Source organism: Puma concolor, chromosome D1, assembly GCF_028749965.1.
Source record: "Puma concolor isolate L17-30 chromosome D1, mPumCon1.1.hap2, whole genome shotgun sequence".
Classification (NCBI taxonomy): Eukaryota; Metazoa; Chordata; class Mammalia; order Carnivora; family Felidae; genus Puma; species Puma concolor.
Genome location: NC_141676.1, coordinates 16,144,766 through 16,163,565, shown reverse-complemented (window position 1 = coordinate 16,163,565; position 18,800 = coordinate 16,144,766). Strand labels below are relative to the sequence as shown.

The 18,800-nt window shown below is 40.8% G+C and overlaps 1 protein-coding gene across 8 annotated transcripts in view; it reads right to left on the bottom strand.

Moving 5' to 3' along the window:
- CELF1 (CUGBP Elav-like family member 1) overlaps positions 1-18,596 on the bottom strand; it is a 72,981-nt gene extending 54,385 nt beyond the window's left edge. The window contains exons 1-2 of one of the 8 annotated variants that reach the window (XM_086677433.1): positions 18,434-18,566; positions 16,338-16,412 (exon numbers count right to left, since the gene is read on the bottom strand). In XM_086677433.1, coding sequence (XP_086533559.1) covers positions 16,338-16,372 — 35 coding nt within the window. In that variant the 5' untranslated portion in view covers positions 16,373-16,412; positions 18,434-18,566. Of the gene's footprint in view, positions 1-1,591; positions 1,620-16,337; positions 16,413-18,433 lie in introns of those variants that run through there. The other 7 variants (XM_086677440.1, XM_086677434.1, XM_086677436.1 and 4 more) reach the window with 7 other exon arrangements.
- Between the last annotated feature and the right edge of the window lie 204 nt (positions 18,597-18,800).

The following is an 18,800-nucleotide window of genomic DNA, read 5'->3' as shown; positions in this document are numbered from 1 at the left end:
AGACAATAAAAGTATGTGTTTGTTACTGAACAATTTAAGCCTAAAATTTTTAGGTTCTCATGGCAACCTAAGTGATCACACTGCACATACTGTATATAAAGCACATATTTAGAGAGTTAACTAGTAAACTCAAGATGTGACATATGTGCAATGTGGGCGACAACATTATTCTGGGAACTTTAACTTTAAAATCTTCCAACTTTTATTCTGCAGCCCCAAAGATGATATAATAGAGTCAACTATGCAGAAGGCACAAGCTCAAGGAAGAGGTACAAAGAACATAAATAGAAGCAAAGAGATAAAAGACAAGAAAATTCAGGCTATCAGAAAAAGTTTCTGAACATGACTCTCCCCTACTGTGAATCAACCTGTAAAGGGAGGCTTAAAAAACAAGACTGCTAGTGAGGACATATATCAAGATAGCATTTGGGACACTCTTTCATGTGGGCCCAGACAAAAGAGGACATGGTCACAGACCAGACAGACTGCTTGGTAAATGTGGCACTGACTGAAAGGTCCCCTGGAGAGACTGGGGTTTTCTTTCTCTCTCTTTTCTAGGAGCTCATGGAATATGGCTGTTTAGAATTAAGAAGTAATTATCAGAGCCACAATGATGGCTGTGGGGCATGGGAACTGGGGGAGAGGGACCAGACTTTAAGAAGAGGGTAGGGGGGAAACGACAGTCTTTTGTGTCACATCATGTCTCATTTTGGTTCCCTAGAACCAAATAAAGCTGTAACATCCAGTTTTCTCATCTATTAAATGACCTGTGAGGGTTACCTCCATCTATCTGCCAACAGAAACTTCATTATGACCCATGCATTTGTTTTGAAAGACTTGAAGATGTCATGAATGACCTGAAAGTCATGAATGCTACTTTAAAACCACATTTCCATGCCACTTGTTAAGTCTAAAATTACTCCCACTTTTCGATCAGAAAACCGGTAAGCAGTTTAGGAAAGGTACACCAAAAAATATATCAGGGCGGTTATTTTTCTAACTCTCTCAAAGCTAAGAACTTCTAGAACAAGATACTGAATTTACATTACTGGTTCAATGATTAAAAATTACATTACTACATGAAAAGGAATGGCTACAAAAATAAGTTATTTCATTACTGTCATGAGACTAGGCCTCGAGAGCAAGAAAAATGCAGGAAAATGGCACAGCATTTGGAGTGTAGACTCGCAGTCCAACCACGTCCTACCACGTAATAGCTCGATGCCTCAAATAAGTTACTCTCCTCACTGAGGTTCCTAACACCTCAAGTTGCCTTGTCTACCAAATGTAAGGATGCACCATTTCTCTCTTCTTCCATCCCACTCCTGTATCTGTCTGTCTCTCCTCCCTTCCCCCATCAATGTGAGGTCTAACAGTTTCTTTCATTACACTGTAACTTGGCATATTTTCTAGTCAAAAACTTTGCACAATGAACTTTTACACAAAAATTCACTGGTCAAACTGAGAGCCAGAACAACTAAGTAATAAATGTTTTACAGTGAAAAGGAAAAGGGCACTGGGGATAAAGCTAGGATTAGAGATTTCTTTCAGAGTGAGGCCACACCTGCTAATGACTAAAATATTTGATTACCTTAATTACCTTGGCTGCACAACAAGAAGTGCTGGTGGTCATGAAACTCCAGAATATTAAAAACTCAGCCACATTTTCATTATAGCATTCTCTACTGTGTTGAAGTCAAGACAGCAAAAGACTGCCAACAGCATTTTCACTTTAATTTTCTGGTAAGACAAAAAGGAAAATTAATCTTGGAGCCAAATTCTCCATTTTTAGGTATGGTAAATTCTTCGAGGAAAAAATATCTGTGTTATGAAAAACTGAAAACATTTCTGTATATCTTAGAAAATATGCATATGTGCTTTTCTTAAAAGGTATAAAAAAATCTCAAGCTAATAATTTTTGGGAGGGATGTGCAAAAGGGGACAGGGACAGGACCCATGGGCAGGAAGAGCTGCCTAATAATCTTTTTTTTTTTTTTTTTTTTTTTTTAAGTAAGCTCTACACCCAACATGGTGCTTGAACTCGTGACCCCGAGATCAAGAGTCACATGCTCTACCAAATGAGCCAGCCAGGCACCCCTCAAGCTAATAATCTTAACTGTTTACCTACTACTACCTTTTAAGCAATTGTGAAAGAAGAAAGATAAAAGCTGAAGCACTTTCTGACAGAGGCATTTGATGACTGGCATACTAAGCAACAGGGCATCCAAAAAACAAACCAAGTAAGTCCTTTTTTGGTATTATAATTAATAATTGCCTAAATAGGGGCACCTGGGTAGACTTTCGATATTGGGTCAGATTATTATTTTACATGAACCTACTCTATACAAAATGAACCTACTCTATACAAAAGTATTCATAAATGCACCACAAAAAATATTAAACATCTTGCCTATGTGGTTTTGATTTTGTTTTTAAAACTTTGAGGCCTCTTTGATACTCCAGCTTATAATCAATTTCATCTTATTAATAAGCACATTATAAAGTATTTAAACTGAATATAACATTTATCATCTTTTCCCTCCCACCATTAAAGGACCAGATTATTCCAAATATGGCATTACCTTTTCAAAGTTCTAGGGTTTAGGTAAGACATAATTCTTTTAAAGAATTCTCTCTCTTGTCATGACTGACAAGCATGACTTAAATGGAGATAAAGAGGCTAATGAAAAACATGTGAGTCTGATGGTCAACTGCTATTTTATTAGAGGAGAAAAACAAAGCATACCGCTTTAAAATGGGAAATCCACATACAACGATCTTCTCTTTGAACTCAGGCAGTGGAGTTCCTGCTAACTAGATAGATAACCCCCACCTGAGGGAAGAGGCAGAGGCCACCTGCCCAAGATGGTGCAGAAGGGACTCCTTTGCTAGGTAGAAAGTTTCTCTGCATAACCTCTAAGGTCCTTCCCTAACTTCAGAAACTTGCGACTTCATTTATGAAAAACAGAGGCATGGTAAATGCAAGGTATGAGTGGAGACAGAACAGTATGCTGAAAAATTAGAAAGCCTGGGCTGGAATCCTGTTTCTGCTTCTATGTGAATCAAAGTAAAGCACTTCACTTCTCTCATTTGCAAAATGAAAGGATTAGAGAAGAAAAATCTCTGAAGAATCTAACCTTCTGAGCCTATGACTTCTTCCTATGCCTGCCTCGGCCACCCACCACCTTCCCACTGCTGCACCTTACCATAATTAGGCAGCTTTTTAAAACATCTAATTAATGTAACACAGAAAGTAAAACCTTTAACTTTCTATTTCTGGCTTGTTTCAAATATGCAACAGCATTTTATCAAGGAGTAGTTAATGCCACACAGTTCTTGATATACTGGCTTTTCTCTGAACTCTAGTGACAGCTACACAGTGACAAGTTGTAAGCAAGGAGGCTGTTACCATGGGGACCCACTAGGATTCCTGGGGGTGGATCCAGCGGGCTTTTTTCTTTTTTTTTTCTTTTTTGGTCAAAGCATTTTTTGATGTTCTGGATCTGGCAATTCAGAAAGCCTGATTCCATTTTTCTTTAGCAAGCTATCTTCAAGAAATATTACCATATAGTATACAATGCTGAAGAAATATTAGATACTGTTTCAGAGACTCTGTCTTGCAAAAGAAGGAAATATATTCTAGTCTTCATCTTTCCCCTATTCATAAAAACAAATACAGGGGCATCAGTTAAGCACCACACTCTTGGTTTCAGCTAAGGTCATGATCTCACAGTTCAGCAGTTCGAGCCCCACCTCAGGCTCTGCACTAACAGTACAGAGCCTGCTTGGGATTCTGTCTCCCCATCTCTCTCTGCCCCTCCCCTGCTCGCACTCGCTCTCTCTCAAAAAATAAAATAAACATTAAAAAAAATCTTAATGTGTCAGACACACAAAATATAATAAAATGGACTATAAAGTCAAACTGGACCAGAACAGAGAAGTGTACATTTAAATTCCAAGTCTGCCTCCAAAATTGCTGTGTGTGGACAAAGGGGATGTAGTTCGGGGAGATGAGCTGCTACTCCCAGCTAAATGTGTTGCCACTCAGTTTCCCGAGACCTGTTCTGTTAGAAGATACCTTAAGAAAACAGGTCATTTACAAACCTGATCTGTGGATCTGGTTTGTTCACAGGAGAAGCTGGAACAGCCAGAATTCAAAAGAAAACATTTTTCTAAATTGCACGCTTCCTGGAACAGAGTGAAGTCTTTGTCTGGATCTTACTGAGGCAAGAGCAAAGTTATACCAGACAAATGAACATTAATAAATAAAAATAGCACTTGATTTCAGTAAAGAAGTTTGCAGGCTTTTTTTTTTTATTATTATTATTGCACTTGTAAATGTATCAAGAGGCTATTAAACAGAAATAGAACATGATAAAAACAATAAATATATAATAAACATGGTGTCTTTCCATTATTGTTTCCCATAAATCTCAAAGGGGAAATACAGAAGAACAAGCCCAGAGTACAGTTTTGTCACATGAGTTTAATGCCAGCCTAAAGACTTTAAAAAAGACTCAGACCACAGGACATGAGAGGAAGCAAACTCCTGGGTGTTTTATTCGTTTTTACTACTGGTTTACAATCTCCTTGATTTTATTTTTAAATGCATGTCTTGGCCCAGAAAAGCAAGAGAGCACAGGCTGCCAACAGTATCAGATTCTCTTTTTCTAATTCTCTGGAGCTACAGAAAACAGAGCCAGAATCAGGGTTGTCTAGGAGCCTTCTGATTTTGTCCAGGCAATATACAATATGAGGTTTCAAGATCACAGAGGTACACAAAGTCTTTTGTAGTACAAATTTTAGCCAACTTAATGTCTTTTTTGTTTTTAAGTCTATTTATTTTAAGAGCAAGAGAGCACGCATGCGGGAGGGGCAGAGAAAGGGAGGGAAAGAGAATCCCAAGCAGGCTCCGCCCCACCAGCATAGAGCCTGACTCAGGGCTTGATCCCAGAAACTGTGGAATCACGACCTGAGCCAAAATCAAGTCAGACACCCAACTGACAGAGCCACTCAGGCATCCCCAAGTTAATGTCGTTCAATGGAAGGCTGCTTACAATTTTTTTTTCCCATAAAACTCCTTTGAGTACTGATTATCTTCAAAAGACAATGATTTGAAAAAACAAGAAATTCTCAGAATTTCAGTTTTAAAAGATTTTCTTCCTATTCCTCAGCCCTGAACTATCTCAAAACGTAAAATTAAAGTGCCATTCGACCAGACATGGAGTACTCTAAAAATATCAAGTCTCTATTTTGTGCAAGGACTGAGCACTATGGACAGTAAGACTTCCGATATGCAGAGCATCCAGCTCAACATCATATGTGCACTCCATGAAAGTGTAACACTGGTTATGTACATATTCACAACAATCAGGCTAGCCTCCAATAGGAAATAACGTCTTCCAGTTTTTCCTACTCTGAAAATCCATTCCCTCCTGGTTGTATGAAAATCCATGTTTCAAAGCTGGGTCTAGTCTCTTTTTAATTCCTGCTCATTATTACAGGGAAATTTTACATTTTTCCAGAAAAAAAGGTTTTCAACTTAAATATCAAATGATCACAGGAAGAAAAAAACTGGAAGCATTAAACTATCTTTCTCAGAGCTTCCCTCTCTCCCTCATTAACATTTCTCAAAGAGAAAAACACCACTGTGATGCTCCTATTACAGATCATTCATGAAGTTACTAACTGAGCCCAGACCAGACAGACTCCATCAACTGGGCACACAGCCACTCACCATTACCCTTTGTTTAAAGTCTCAACTGCCATTCAACTCACATTATTGTATTCCACTCAAGTCCATCAACTTTTCTTCAAGAGGAAACAATCAAGAACTAAAACAAATGTATTACTTAACTAGAAAAGAATGAACTTAATCCATACACCTCACAAAAAATTCTTCTAAAATGATGGCCCACCATTAAGTTTCCTATCTGAAATAACAATATTATTTTGTTATGATCAGTCATATATGCTGCAAAGAATAATCTAAGCAAATAAACGTTACATAAACTAAACAATCATTAAAAACATGTAAAAACAAAACCTCAATCTTAATTTGGCAAAGCACCAGAGAGAAGTACTCTCTACACACCAAAAGCGACAACATAGAGGAATGTCTATACTACAGAGGAGCCAAGACCTCAAAGGAGCCTAAAGGAGGAGCTACCTGCTGCGTGGGGAAAGGGGCAATCTTCCAAAAAGCCATGATCCTAGGCCTAACTTCTAAAATTCAAAAATATTTAAGAAATATTAAAGCTTGTACTCTTCTCAAAGGTTTCAGTAATTAAGAGAAACCTTCAAACTACCCTAAGTACAAAACGGAATTAACGGAAAGGATACTGGAGTATTTAAAAGAACTCAAAGGCAGAAAGTATAACAGAGCCACACCTGGAAAAGCTTTATGCATAGGTTTCTATTCTGCATGTGGATGGCCGCCTCTCTCCTCAGAGATGCATTTCTCACCTATACTTCTTTCAGGATGAATCTACTTAATTATCCCTCCCTACAGACTGGCCTTCACAGCTTCCTGAGGTATCATGAGCCTAAACTTGACTGTGAATGTGATTTTATATGTTTCAAGTTCTCTGAATTCAGGTGATACGTGTGTTCCCTAAAGACTTAAATCTCAGTTACAATCTCAAATTCTTAGGAGAAACTGATTTGCCCAGCTTGGGTTAGGTGTCCACCTCTGGTCCAATAAGCTGTTACAAGAAGGGGTAGGTCACAGAGTATAATTAGTATAGGGACTGTGTGCCTGACTCCTCAAAAGTTATAGAATACATGGGGCACCTGGCTGGCTTAGTCCATACAGCATGTGACTCTTGATCTCAGGGTTGTGAGTTCAAGCTCCACCTTGGGGCCTAGAACTTGCTTAAAGGAAAAAAAAAATTTTTTTTTTAAGTTATATAATACACTCAGCCATAAAGCAGTCTCCATGCTCAAAAAAGCTTAAAATCTTGCTGAAATGAGAAAATGCGTCTAATAAAACACTAAATAATATCCTATAATACAGTATTGGAATGGATGAACAGTAAAGGCTTCATAAGAAAGGTTAGCTATGTACTAAATGACAAATAGAAATTGAACCATGAGCAGGAAAGGGCTGACAGACAAAAAAAATGCAATGCACATTCCTCTCGTCCTAGCCTTCTAAGAAAGAGAAACCTAAGGAATAGTCCTTTACCACATAGACAGCTTCCAGTGAAACATCGTTGTTGAAAATCTGCTGTAAGGTTTAAAATGGCTATATGATCACAAAACAGTACTGCTTCAATAGGCGGTAATAACCAGCTAGCTGATAATGTCAGTTACACAATGTCAAGTTGCTCATCACCACCACTCTGACTTCCTTTCATTCCCCAGACCCCTAAGACTCTTGCTCAGACAACAGCATTCAGAATCAGGCAGGCAGCCAAAAGGACAGCACAGGTGTTTCTCACTAGCACTATCCCACCCAATCTAGTATGGTAAAGTGGGCAGTATCACACAAAGTCATGCAGGATAGAAACATTAGCCAAGCCATGTGATGGTAGTGGGGGGGGGGGGGGGGGGAGGGAATTAGAGCAGAAAAGAGGCATGTTTTCCACACACAAAAGCTACAAGCACAAAGAAACTGGGAAAAGCCTGCAGTAAATGATCTGTGCAAAACAGAAACTAGCAAAAACTTAACAGATGTCCACATAATATTGGGTTAAAAAAGGGTCTACTCATTGTAGACTCTTAGTTACCCCACATCATCACCAAAATATCACATTCCCAGTCTCTGCAAGAGCTTGCTTCAATCTCACAGGAAACAAAAAGGTAAAAGAACAATGAGAAAGTGGTGACAGTTTCTAATTTAATGATTCTTTTGCTGAAGAGTAGCAAGGTTATGTAAATGGAAACTACTGACCTTCCAAAATTAAAAGTATGACACTATAAAATTAAACAGCTTTGAAACCAAAAAAATTGCATTTTGTATAATCCCCAAACTAAAGACATTTCCCAACTCGAAAATAAAGTTTCAGTGGAGTTTCAACATAGGGAAAAAAAGTGATATTCAACTCCATTTTGTCAAAGCTGAACATAGCTGTTTAAACACTTGGCAGTCCGTGGAGGTCAGAAAGTTAGTTAACAGTTCCTTCTAAAGCCACACTCTGCGCCTATGAACATACCCCAAAAGTGGCATATTAAAATTAAGTGAGATCGATCCATCAGACCTCACTGCAGTCTCTAAACTGGAACTCACCATTTTTCTTTATATTTGCTTGCCATTACTCTCTAAGTGGAGAAAAAGAGAAATCAAAATGTTACAATCCAAAAGCGGTTCTGAAAATGAGTCTACTTCCTGCGAAATGGGGAGAAGGTCAGCTGATAGAGGGTCACGTTAGAATTTCACAAAGCTCTAAGAGCTAAAATGCTTTCTAACATCTTAGATGCTTGAAATGCCAATACACAGTACTCTCACACAGTCTCCCTTAACTAGGCTTTCTCATCCCTTCAGGGGAAAAAAAAAGTCCAATTTTAAGTACTTTTCATATTTATAAAATTCATGTTCTCTGTATAAAAATCTTAAAAACAATCAGGGGCAGGGGTGTTTGGGTGGCTCAGTCGGTTAAGTGTCTGACTTGGGCTCAGGTCATGATCTTCCGGTTTGTGAGTTCAAGCCCCGCATGAGGCTCTGTGCTGACAGGTCAGACCCTGGAGCCTGCTTCAGATTCTGTCTCTCTCTCTCTCTCTCTACTCCTCCCCTGCTCATTCTGTCTCTCTCAAAACTAAAAAAATAAAAATAAAATAAACGTTAAAAAAAAATCACGGGCACCTGGATGGCTCAGTTGGTGGAGCATGTGACTCTTGATCTTGTGGTTGGGAGTTCAAGCCCCCACATCAGGCACAGATCTTACTTTAAAATTTTTTGTTTTAAACGACAGTAAGTATGAAGGAAAAAAACACACCCATGTCTCAATGCCTAAATTTTGATGTTTATCCCTCTGGCCCATGAGATAAAATTTTTAGAAGAATTAAAGAGTTCCTTAGCAGAAAAAAATATGTTAAGTCAATATGAATTTTAAGACAGATATAAAACATTCTTGAAAAATGTTACAGTTCTGGAATTCAAAGAAATTTAAATAAACAGATATATGCTCATTACCTCCATAACATAGAGATTAAAAAATAACTATACAGGGGTGCCTGGGTGGCTCAGTGGGTTAAGCATCCGACTTCAGATCAGGTCATATCTCGTGATTTGTGAGTTTGAGCCCTGCATCAGGCTTTGTGCTGACAGCTCAGAGCCGGAAGCCTGCTTCAGACTCTCTTGTCTCCCCCCTCTCTGCCCCTCGCTCACACTCTCTCGCTCAAAAATAAACATTAAAAAAATAAACAAAAAAACAACTATAGAACAGTTCTGCTGATTAATTCTACAAGGAAACCTCTATTTAAGGACATTTTAACAGCCAATTTCATGACAAGGACAAAGTTACAATTACAAAGAACTCCTCACAGAAAACTGTCTTTAGCAAATTACAAAGCTCAGATAAGGATTCTTGCTACAACACAGTTCACAAAGCAAACAGCTAACCTGATTATGATTAACTCTTTCATCTACATTACAACTCTAAGCATCAGAGCCTGTTCTCTCTCCCTCCATACCTAAAACCAGTTACCTAATTAGAAAGAGACCCAGGTGATCCTATTACAAATCCAGTAATAAACTCATTTGTATTTTTCAGTTTTCTATGAACATAGAAGACTCCTATCAACAGACTCTCATATGAAATACAGACAGTGAAGATGAATCTAGGAAACCACATTACCCAAGTATTCCACAGGGAGCAATGAGCTAAAAGGTTCTAAGGGTAAGGATGCCCTGTGTAGCAAAACATTTCAGATGCACAAATTGGGACTTAAGGAAACAATCCTATCCCTTAAGTCACTACAGACAAAGGAAAATGTGAAACAAGTAAACGCAAAAGGAGAAACAAAATGAACACGAACTTACTTAATGCTTGTTTATGTATGGCACTGCCAGGCATTTTAACTGTGATGATTTGGCTAAACTGGGTTACCAACTCATAAGTATACGCCCATTTTTACAGATGAAAAAAGGAAGTAACATTATCAACACTTTACCAGGCACTGCTCAATGCCTAGCATTAATAACCTCAATTCTTACATTACCATTCCAAGGTGGTATCAGTCTCCATTTTAAAGACGGGAAAACGGGGGCAACTGGGTGGCTTAGTCGGTTACACATCTGACTCTTGATTTTGGCTGAGGTCATGATCTCAGTTTGTGGGATAGAGCCCAACGTCAGACTCTGCACTGACAGTGCAGAGCCTGCTTGGGATTCTCTCCCCTCTCTCTCTCTGCCCCTCCCCCACCACGCACACACATGTACTCCCTCTCAAAATAAACATGTTTTAATGAAAAATAAATTTGGGGGCACCTGGGTGGTTCAGTCGGTCAAGTGTCTGACTTCGGCTCAGGTCATGATCTTGGCGGTCCATGAATTTGAGCCCCACATTGAGCTCTGTGATGATAGCTCATAGCCTGGAGCCTGCTTTGAATTCTGTGTCTCCCTCCCTCTCTACCCCTGCCCCACTTGCACTCTGTCTCTCTCTCAAAAATAAACATTAAAAAAATTTTTTTTAAATAAATAAATGAAAACAGGACCAGAAATGTTAAAGGTGACACAGTGATGGTACCAATTTTTAAATTCATTGACTGGAGCAGCCACACCTATCCCTCCCAGGCTATGCTTATAAATCCCATTCAAATCACATCATTCTTTCAAGCCACAAGTTTTCATTTGAAAAACCAGAAAATCAAAGAATCAACTCTCAATTATGGGAAGAGTAATTCTCCAGGTTTTAACAAATTTCTTGTTTCTATTTTACTTGCTCTTTGACCATTTCAGCATGCCATAGCACCTCTATGAAGGAATGTGCAGGTAAATGCAGGACTATATTAACACCAAGCAACCTTGGGCTGTTAGAAGTCCCATTCAGAAACACTACATTGAATTTAATTTCTGGTTCAAAGCATATTTCTGAAACACTTAAACCTTCATTTATTAAACTTTCATTCATATAAAGTTTTTTTTTTTTACTAAAAATAACCAAGAATCAAGAAATAGTTTTAACAAAAGAATGGTTTCATGTTGTCTGAAGAAAAAGTATGAATGTCTTCCCTGACACTAAAGTCCCACGTGTTGAGTACTATAAGGACCGTAATATCTCTTTAGGAGAACAGTTTACTGAAAAAAACTTCCAGTTCATCCCATACTTCAAGGACTAATATTAAATCCCCGTTAATACCAGAGAGGAGAAAAATGCAGTGGGAGGCTAGGTCCAAAAAGCAAAGAGAAGCAAAGTAGGCAAGCAGATCAAAATTAGTTATGAACCTCCACAAAAAGCAAGTAGAAGTTCATCTTTTTTTTTTTTTTTTTTTAATGTTTACTTATTTTTGGAGAGAAAGCGTGAGCAGGGGAAGGGGCAGAAAGAGAGGAAGACACAGAATCTGAAGCAGGTTCCATGCTCTGGGCTGTCCCACAGAGCCCCACACGGGGCTCGAACCCAGGAAATGTGAGATCATGACCTGAGCCAAAGTCGGACACTTAACCGACTGAGCCACCAGGCGCCTTTTTTAAAAAAATTTTTTAACGTTTATTTATTTTTGGAGAGAGAGACAGACAGAAGTACAAGTTCATCTTAAGAAGAAAGCCTTGGGGCACCTGGGTGGCTACGCCTCAGTCAGTGGAGCATCCAAATCTTGGTTTCAGCTGAGGTCATGATCTCAGTTTGTGGGTTCAAGCCCCTTGCTGGGTGGACTCCATGCTGACAGTATGAAACATGCTTCAGATTCATTCTCTCTCCCTCTCTCTTTTTCTCTCCTTCTCTCTCTGCCCCTCCTCCTCCTTTCAAAATAAACTTAAATTATTTTAGGGATATCTGGTGGCTCAGTCGGTTAACCATCCAACTTCAGCTCAGGTCATGATTTCGTGGTTTGTGAGTTCGAGCGCCGTATAGGGCTCTGTGCTGACAATTCAGAGCCTGGAGCCTGCTTCAGATTCTGTGTCTCCCTCTCTCTGTCCCTCCCTCTCCCTCACTCTCAAAAATAAATTTTAAAAAATTGTTTTTAATTAAAAAAAAAGAGAAAAGAAAGCCTTTCATACATGAGAATATCCTGAATAGTTTTGTTCGTACCGAAACAAACCAGAAAGTCTATGATTAACTTCAAAATGCTCTTTCCCCAAAAGTGTTATTTTTTCTAACTAGGCCATTAAATACCATACTTATAAAAAAAAACTTCTCTATACAATACAGAATACCTGGAGATCAATCCACACCTCTAATAAAATCACTACATACTTATAAAGCAAAGGCAAAAATCTGCCTATTCTTTATTCTTGTTCCCTTCATGTGACACTTTTTCTGTACAAAACAAAATATTCCAAAAACACTGTACATTCAAAGATCAGAAATTATAATTAGACAAGAAATTATAAATGATGCTATTTACTATGGTTTGGGTTACCATTATGCACTTTTACGCACAATTATATGTTTGAATTTTCAAGAAATTTGTGCTTGTCAGTGGACATCCCCTGTGACTGCAACCCACATGAAGAGCATGAATTCTAATCAATTCAATAGCCTTTATGGAGCTTCAAAAGAGGGTGAAATATCAAGATGAAAAAAACATCCCTGACCTCAAAAAAGAAAGACTTCAGCCACAAAAAAGAATGACAACCTGATACATGCTGCAACATGGATGAACCTTGAAAATATCATGCTAACTGAAATAAACCAGACACTAAAGGGCAAATATTCTATGATTCCAGTTATGCAAAGTACCTAAAATAGGCAAATTCATAGAGACAGAAGGCAGACTAGAGGTTACCAAGTGGCTAGGAGGAAAAGGGAATGGGGAATTATTGCTTAATGGTTACGGAATTTTTATTTGGGATAAAGAAAACATTTTAGAAATAGTGGTGATGACTGAGTAACATTGTGAATGTACTCAATGCCACTAAACTGTACTCATAAAAAAAAGTTAAAATGACCTAAATCTAAAACCTAAAACTGTAACAACCTATAAAACTCCTAGAAGAAAAAATAGGGGGAAAACTTCATGGCATTAGACTTGGCAGTGTTCTTGGATAAGACACCAAAAGCATAAGCAACAAAAGCAAAAACAGACAAAAGACAAAATCAACAGTGAAAAGACATGGGCAAAAGTGTTTGCAAATCATCTATCTGATAAAGGATCAATATTCACAATATACAAACAATGACAGCTCAACAAAAAAAAATCATGTTAACTGATTTAAAACACGAGCAAAGGACTTGGATAGACATTTCTGCAAAGATGATATACAAATGGCCAACAAGCATATGAAAAGGTGTTCAATTAACATCATTAATCAGAGAAATGCAAATCAAAACCACTGAAATAATGTATATAAATGTCCAATCACCATATTGTACATGGGAAACTAAAATAATATTGTACGTCAACTACACTTCAATTTAAAAAAAAAAAAATCAGCTTACACTCCATTAGGATGGCTACTATTTAAACACACACACACACACAAACAACAACAAACGTTAGCAAGGATGTGGAGATACTAGAACACTTGTGCACTGTTTGTAGGACTGTAAAATAGTACAATCACTATGGCAAACAGTATGGAAGTTCCTCAAAAAATTGAAAACAGAACCACAATATGATCCAGCAGTCCCAATTCTGGCTATTATCTTGGTAATTACAAGAATTTAAAGGGTCTCAAAGAGATATGTGCATACCCATGTTCAGAGCAACACTAGTTACAATGGCCAAAAGGTGGGAAACAACTCATGTCCATCAACAGATGAATAAACAAAATGGGGTATATACATAAAATAGAGTATTAAGCAGCCTTTTTTCCAAAGTAATCTCTATACCCAATATGGGGCTCAAACCCATGACCAAGATCAAGAGTCACATGTTCCACCAAATAAGCCAGCCAGCCAGGTGCCCCAGTATTACTTAGCATTTAAAAGGAAGGAAATCCTGGGGCGCCTGGGTGGCACAGTCGGTTAAGCGTCCGACTTCAGCCAGGTCACGATCTCGCGGTCCGTGAGTTCGAGCCCCGCATCAGGCTCTGGGCTGATGGCTCGGAGCCTGGAGCCTGTTTCTGATTCTGTGTCTCCCTCTCTCTCTGCCCCTCCCCCGTTCATGCTCTGTCTCTCTCTGTCCCAAAAATAAATAAAAACGTTGAAAAAAAAAATTAAAAAAAAAAAAAAAAGGAAGGAAATCCTGTCACATGCTACAACATGGATGAACCTCAAAGATATTATGGTAAGTGAAATAAGCCAGTCACTTCACTTATATGAGGTATCCAAAAGCAGAAAATACACTTCACTTATATGACGTATCCAAAAGCAGAAAATAGATTGGTGGTTACCAGAGGCTGAGGGGAGGAAGAAAAGGAGAGTTGATTTTAATGGGTATAAAGTTTCAGATACCCAAGATGAAAAAGTTCTGGAGATATATTTCCCATCAATGGGAATGCACTTCATGCCACAGAACTACACATTCAAATATAGTTAAAATGGTAAATTTTGGGGCGCCTGGGTGGCGCAGTCGGTTAAGCGTCCGACTTCAGCCAGGTCACGATCTCGCGGTCCGTGAGTTCGAGCTCCGCGTCAGGCTCTGGGCTGATGGCTCGGAGTATGGAGCCTGTTTCCGATGCTGTGTCTCCCTCTCTCTCTGCCCCTCCCCCGTTCATGCTCTGTCTCTCTCTGTCCCCAAAATAAATAAAAAACGTTGAAAAAAAAAATTTTTAAATGGTAAATTTTATGTGGGGTTTTTAACATTTAAAAAATGCTAATACGTTAAAATGGCAAATTTTTGTTATATGTATCTTACCACAATTTTTAAAAATAACGTAATAGACCGAAACCACTGAATTGTATGGTATGTGAATTGTATCTCAATAAAGCTGTTTAAAAAGAAAAAGCTGATGGGGCGCCTGGGTGGCTCAGTTGGTTGAGAGTCTGACTTCGGCTCAGGTCATGATCTTGCAGTTCATGAGTTCAAGCCCCACATCGGGCTCTGTGCTGACAGCTCAGAGCCTGGAGCCTGCTTCAGATTCTGTCTCTCTCTCTCTCTCTCTCTCTGACCCTTCCCGCTCATGCTCTGTCTCTCAAAAATGAATAAACGTTAAAAAAAACAATTAAGAAAAAAAAAGAAGAAAAAGCTTAGGAAATAGCTCACTCAAATCCTATCATTCCATGGTTTAAAAACAGCAATTTGTTGGAAGTACCCTGAGCCTTCAGCAGAGTCAGACTACGCTCTGACTTCCTCCAACTTGTTCAATGGGGCCTCCAAGTGACAGGTCTTCTCTCCCTTTACAAGGCACACGCCACCATCACCTTCTAACCTCCCCCATCTTCCTTATTAGGTCCAGCCTCACAGGAAAATTAAGTTCAAGAAGTTGCAGTGATAGTCACACAAAGGAGGACAGAATTCAGGATTCGCCTTGACATTTAGCAGCAGAGAACAAATCTTTATTTAAAAAAAAAAAAATTGGGGAGCACCTGGATAGCTCAGTCAGTTAAGTGTTCAACTCCAGCTCAGGCCATGATCTCATGGTTTGTGGGTTCAAGCTTCGTGCAGGCCTTTGCACTGACAGTGCTGACGGAACGTGCTTGGGATTCTCTCTCTGCCCTTGTCTCACTCTCTCTCAAAACAAATAAATAAATAAACTTAAAAAAAAAATAAATGGGGGTGGGTGCCTGGGTGGCTCAGTTTGGTTAAACATCCAACTTGATTTCAGCTCAGATCATGATCTCACGATTGGTGAGACAGAGGTGGCGCCCTGTGTCAGGGCTCAGCACTGACAGCACAGAGCCTGCTTAAGATTCTCTCTCTCTCTCTCTCTCTCTCTCTCTCTCTCTCTCTCTGTCTCTCTCTCTCTCTCTGCTCCTCCCCAGCTCATGCATGCACACCTCTCTCTCAAAATAAATAAACTTAAAAAAAAAAAGCAACTATTTATTTTACACAGTAGCCATACAATAGATGTTAGGTCTCTGCCCTTCCTTTTCTTCTCTTCTTCCAGCCCAGCATATGTTTAAAAAAGCAACTCTTCTGTGCCTGTGCTGGGTATCCACTGGCCTCACATGTGCTGGAGCTATTAAATTCACAGCACCATTTAAAAGGTGTTTATTAACCATAACTATCATATATTATTAAATCTTAAAAACACATCACAAAACTGTGAGCAGGATAAACTTATTCTGGTAAAATAATAAACAGTTCTGTAGTACATAAAAAAGATAAGATAAAGACCAAGGACTAACAATCACCTCTGAGTGATGGGACTAAGGGTGAGTTTCTTCATTTCTTGCTTTTCTGTATTTTTTATAATGAATCTGTAGCTTCTGTAATAAAAAAATTAAGTGGAAATCTTTAGAAAAATAAACATTCTAGCTCAAAATCTCACCGTCTCTTACACCACAGACACTTTCACACGTTACTGCAGTGAAGCTGAGTTAGCCTAGGAGACAGACACTATTTTCTCCCTTTTGCAGATGAGAATAAACTGAGGCTCAGGACAGTTAAGGGACTTGTTAAAGATTGTACAAGCTAGCAACTAACAAAAGTAAGGTTTCCCAGGCCTTCTAACTTCCAGCTCAGGGGCCTTCCCATTCTGGCACATCTTAAAGGGCAATCTGCATTATTGCTCATGATATTGTTGTTGTTGCTTTTAACCTATGTTCAGACTATTTTAAGAATACTCACTATGTAACTTTGGCCAAGTAAGTCACTTAACCTTTGGTGGCCTCAGTTTCCTCATCTGAAAAGCGAAAGAGTTGGAAAAGATATTTTATCTCTAACAACCCCACATGCTAATAGATTTTAAGTCGAGATACCATCTTTGAACCAGAAAACCCCATGGACAAGAATGAATGATTGGAGACAAGTTGAGACCTATGCTCTGGGCCAGGAGCCATTCTTCATGGAAACAGGTGGTGGACAGTCAAGAGGAAATAAGCCACTGGGGGAACCACAAACTTCCTGGTTAAAGCAACAGCTGAAAGCTCCAGCTTTGCTTTACTAACAGCAATGCTTCAATCTTGGCTATTTCACGACCAGACACCACACACTGTAAGTAAAGCTAGGAGAATATAAAAACTGGAATGGGGAGTGGGGGGCTCTGGCAATACTTTATGCATGCTATGGTAACTTCATGATTTTCCGAGTAGACTCATTAATATTAAAGGAGAAAGAACCCTGGGTGCTTCCAAGTGGAGACTCCTCCTTCCTCACCAAGCACGTTAAGAAGAAACTGAACTTGCAGGGCACTCTCAGAGACGCCACACTTGAGGAAAAGAGCCGACCCAACACTTGTGGAAAAGGTGAAAGAATGCATTTAAAGTCTCTCCAATCTACAGAGAATCAAAGACAGCTCAAAGACCTTTAAAAAGATGAAGTTCCTGTAAAGGATTCGCTGAGCATGTAACCTCTTACACTGCAGACATTATAAAACACTGCCGCTATTTAGAATTGTTACACAGCCCTCTTTACTCGAGAGTAATAAAAGTACAGCATTAAAACTCTGCTGGAGAGAAAAAGATTCCATTTTGCTGAAACAGGCTCCAACCGAAATCTCACCACCTTCCCCTCACCTATAAGGATGAACCTGAACCAACAAGAAGCTCCTTAGAGCCTGTGCTATATAGTGTTAAAAATTAAAACAACATCCTGCCCCGAAGATCGCGACCAAGATACCACCGGCTCTAAATCCAAAGCCAGCTCCCCGGAGAAAAAAGCTCTTCAATGTGCTCTCCGCGCTCCCGGGTGCGAGATTCCAGCCCAGCTACTAGGCCACGACTGGGTGAGCACCTGATGTGGGGGGAGGGCGAGCCAAGGCCCTAGCGGATCTGGGGCGGGGAACGGGGGGCTCTCGAAGCTCTTAAGGAGAACAGGCTGCCTCCCCCAAAGGCAGGGGTCCTGGCCCTCTCCAGGGGTGGGCACCAAAAACACGTGGGGCGACAGGAGCAGGGAAGGGGTGTCCCGGGCAGACAGCCTGGGTCTGGCACGGCGGCCGGAAAAAAGAGGACGGAGCTATCCCTGGGCGGGGGACGAAGCCCTCGGGGCCCGAAGGGTGAAGGCAAAGGGCGCGGGGGAGAGGAGACAAGGCCACGAGGAGGGCGGGTCTCCCTGGGCGCGGGGGCACGCGCCGGACAAGCGCGGCCGGACCCGGGGAGCGGAGGACCCCGACACGCGGGAAGAAATCGCCGACCTGCCCTGAGGCGCGGGGAACCAGAGCGGCCGCGCCCGAAGGGCCCTGTGACCCGCGGCCGCCAGGACCGGACCCGCCCCGCGGCGCCTCCCTCCTGCCTCTTTTCCCTCCCTCCCTCCCACTCGCGGCCCGTTAACCCGCGGCGGCCGCACTCACCAGCGGCTGCACCTGAGCCCGCCGCTGCCTCAGCTGCTGCCTGCGCCTCCGCAGCCGCCGCCGCCGCCGCCGCCTCGCTGCTGAGGCCGAGTCCCAGGGGAGCCTCCGCGTCCCGCCGCCGCTGCCGCTGCCGCCAGAGCAGAACACCCCAAAATGGCGGCACTTCCGGCACCTACCACCGGCGGGGAGGGCAGAGGAGGAGGGGGAGGGCAGTGAGAGGGAACGTACCACCGCGGTGCCGCCCGCAGAGCAGATCCGAGCGGAGCGCGGCGCAAGGGCTAGCAGAGCTAGTGGCGCTGCAGCGCCCCCTCGGGCTGGGGAGTGGAGAAGCAGGCGCGCCGAAGCCCCCCGGGCTGCGGGCGGAACC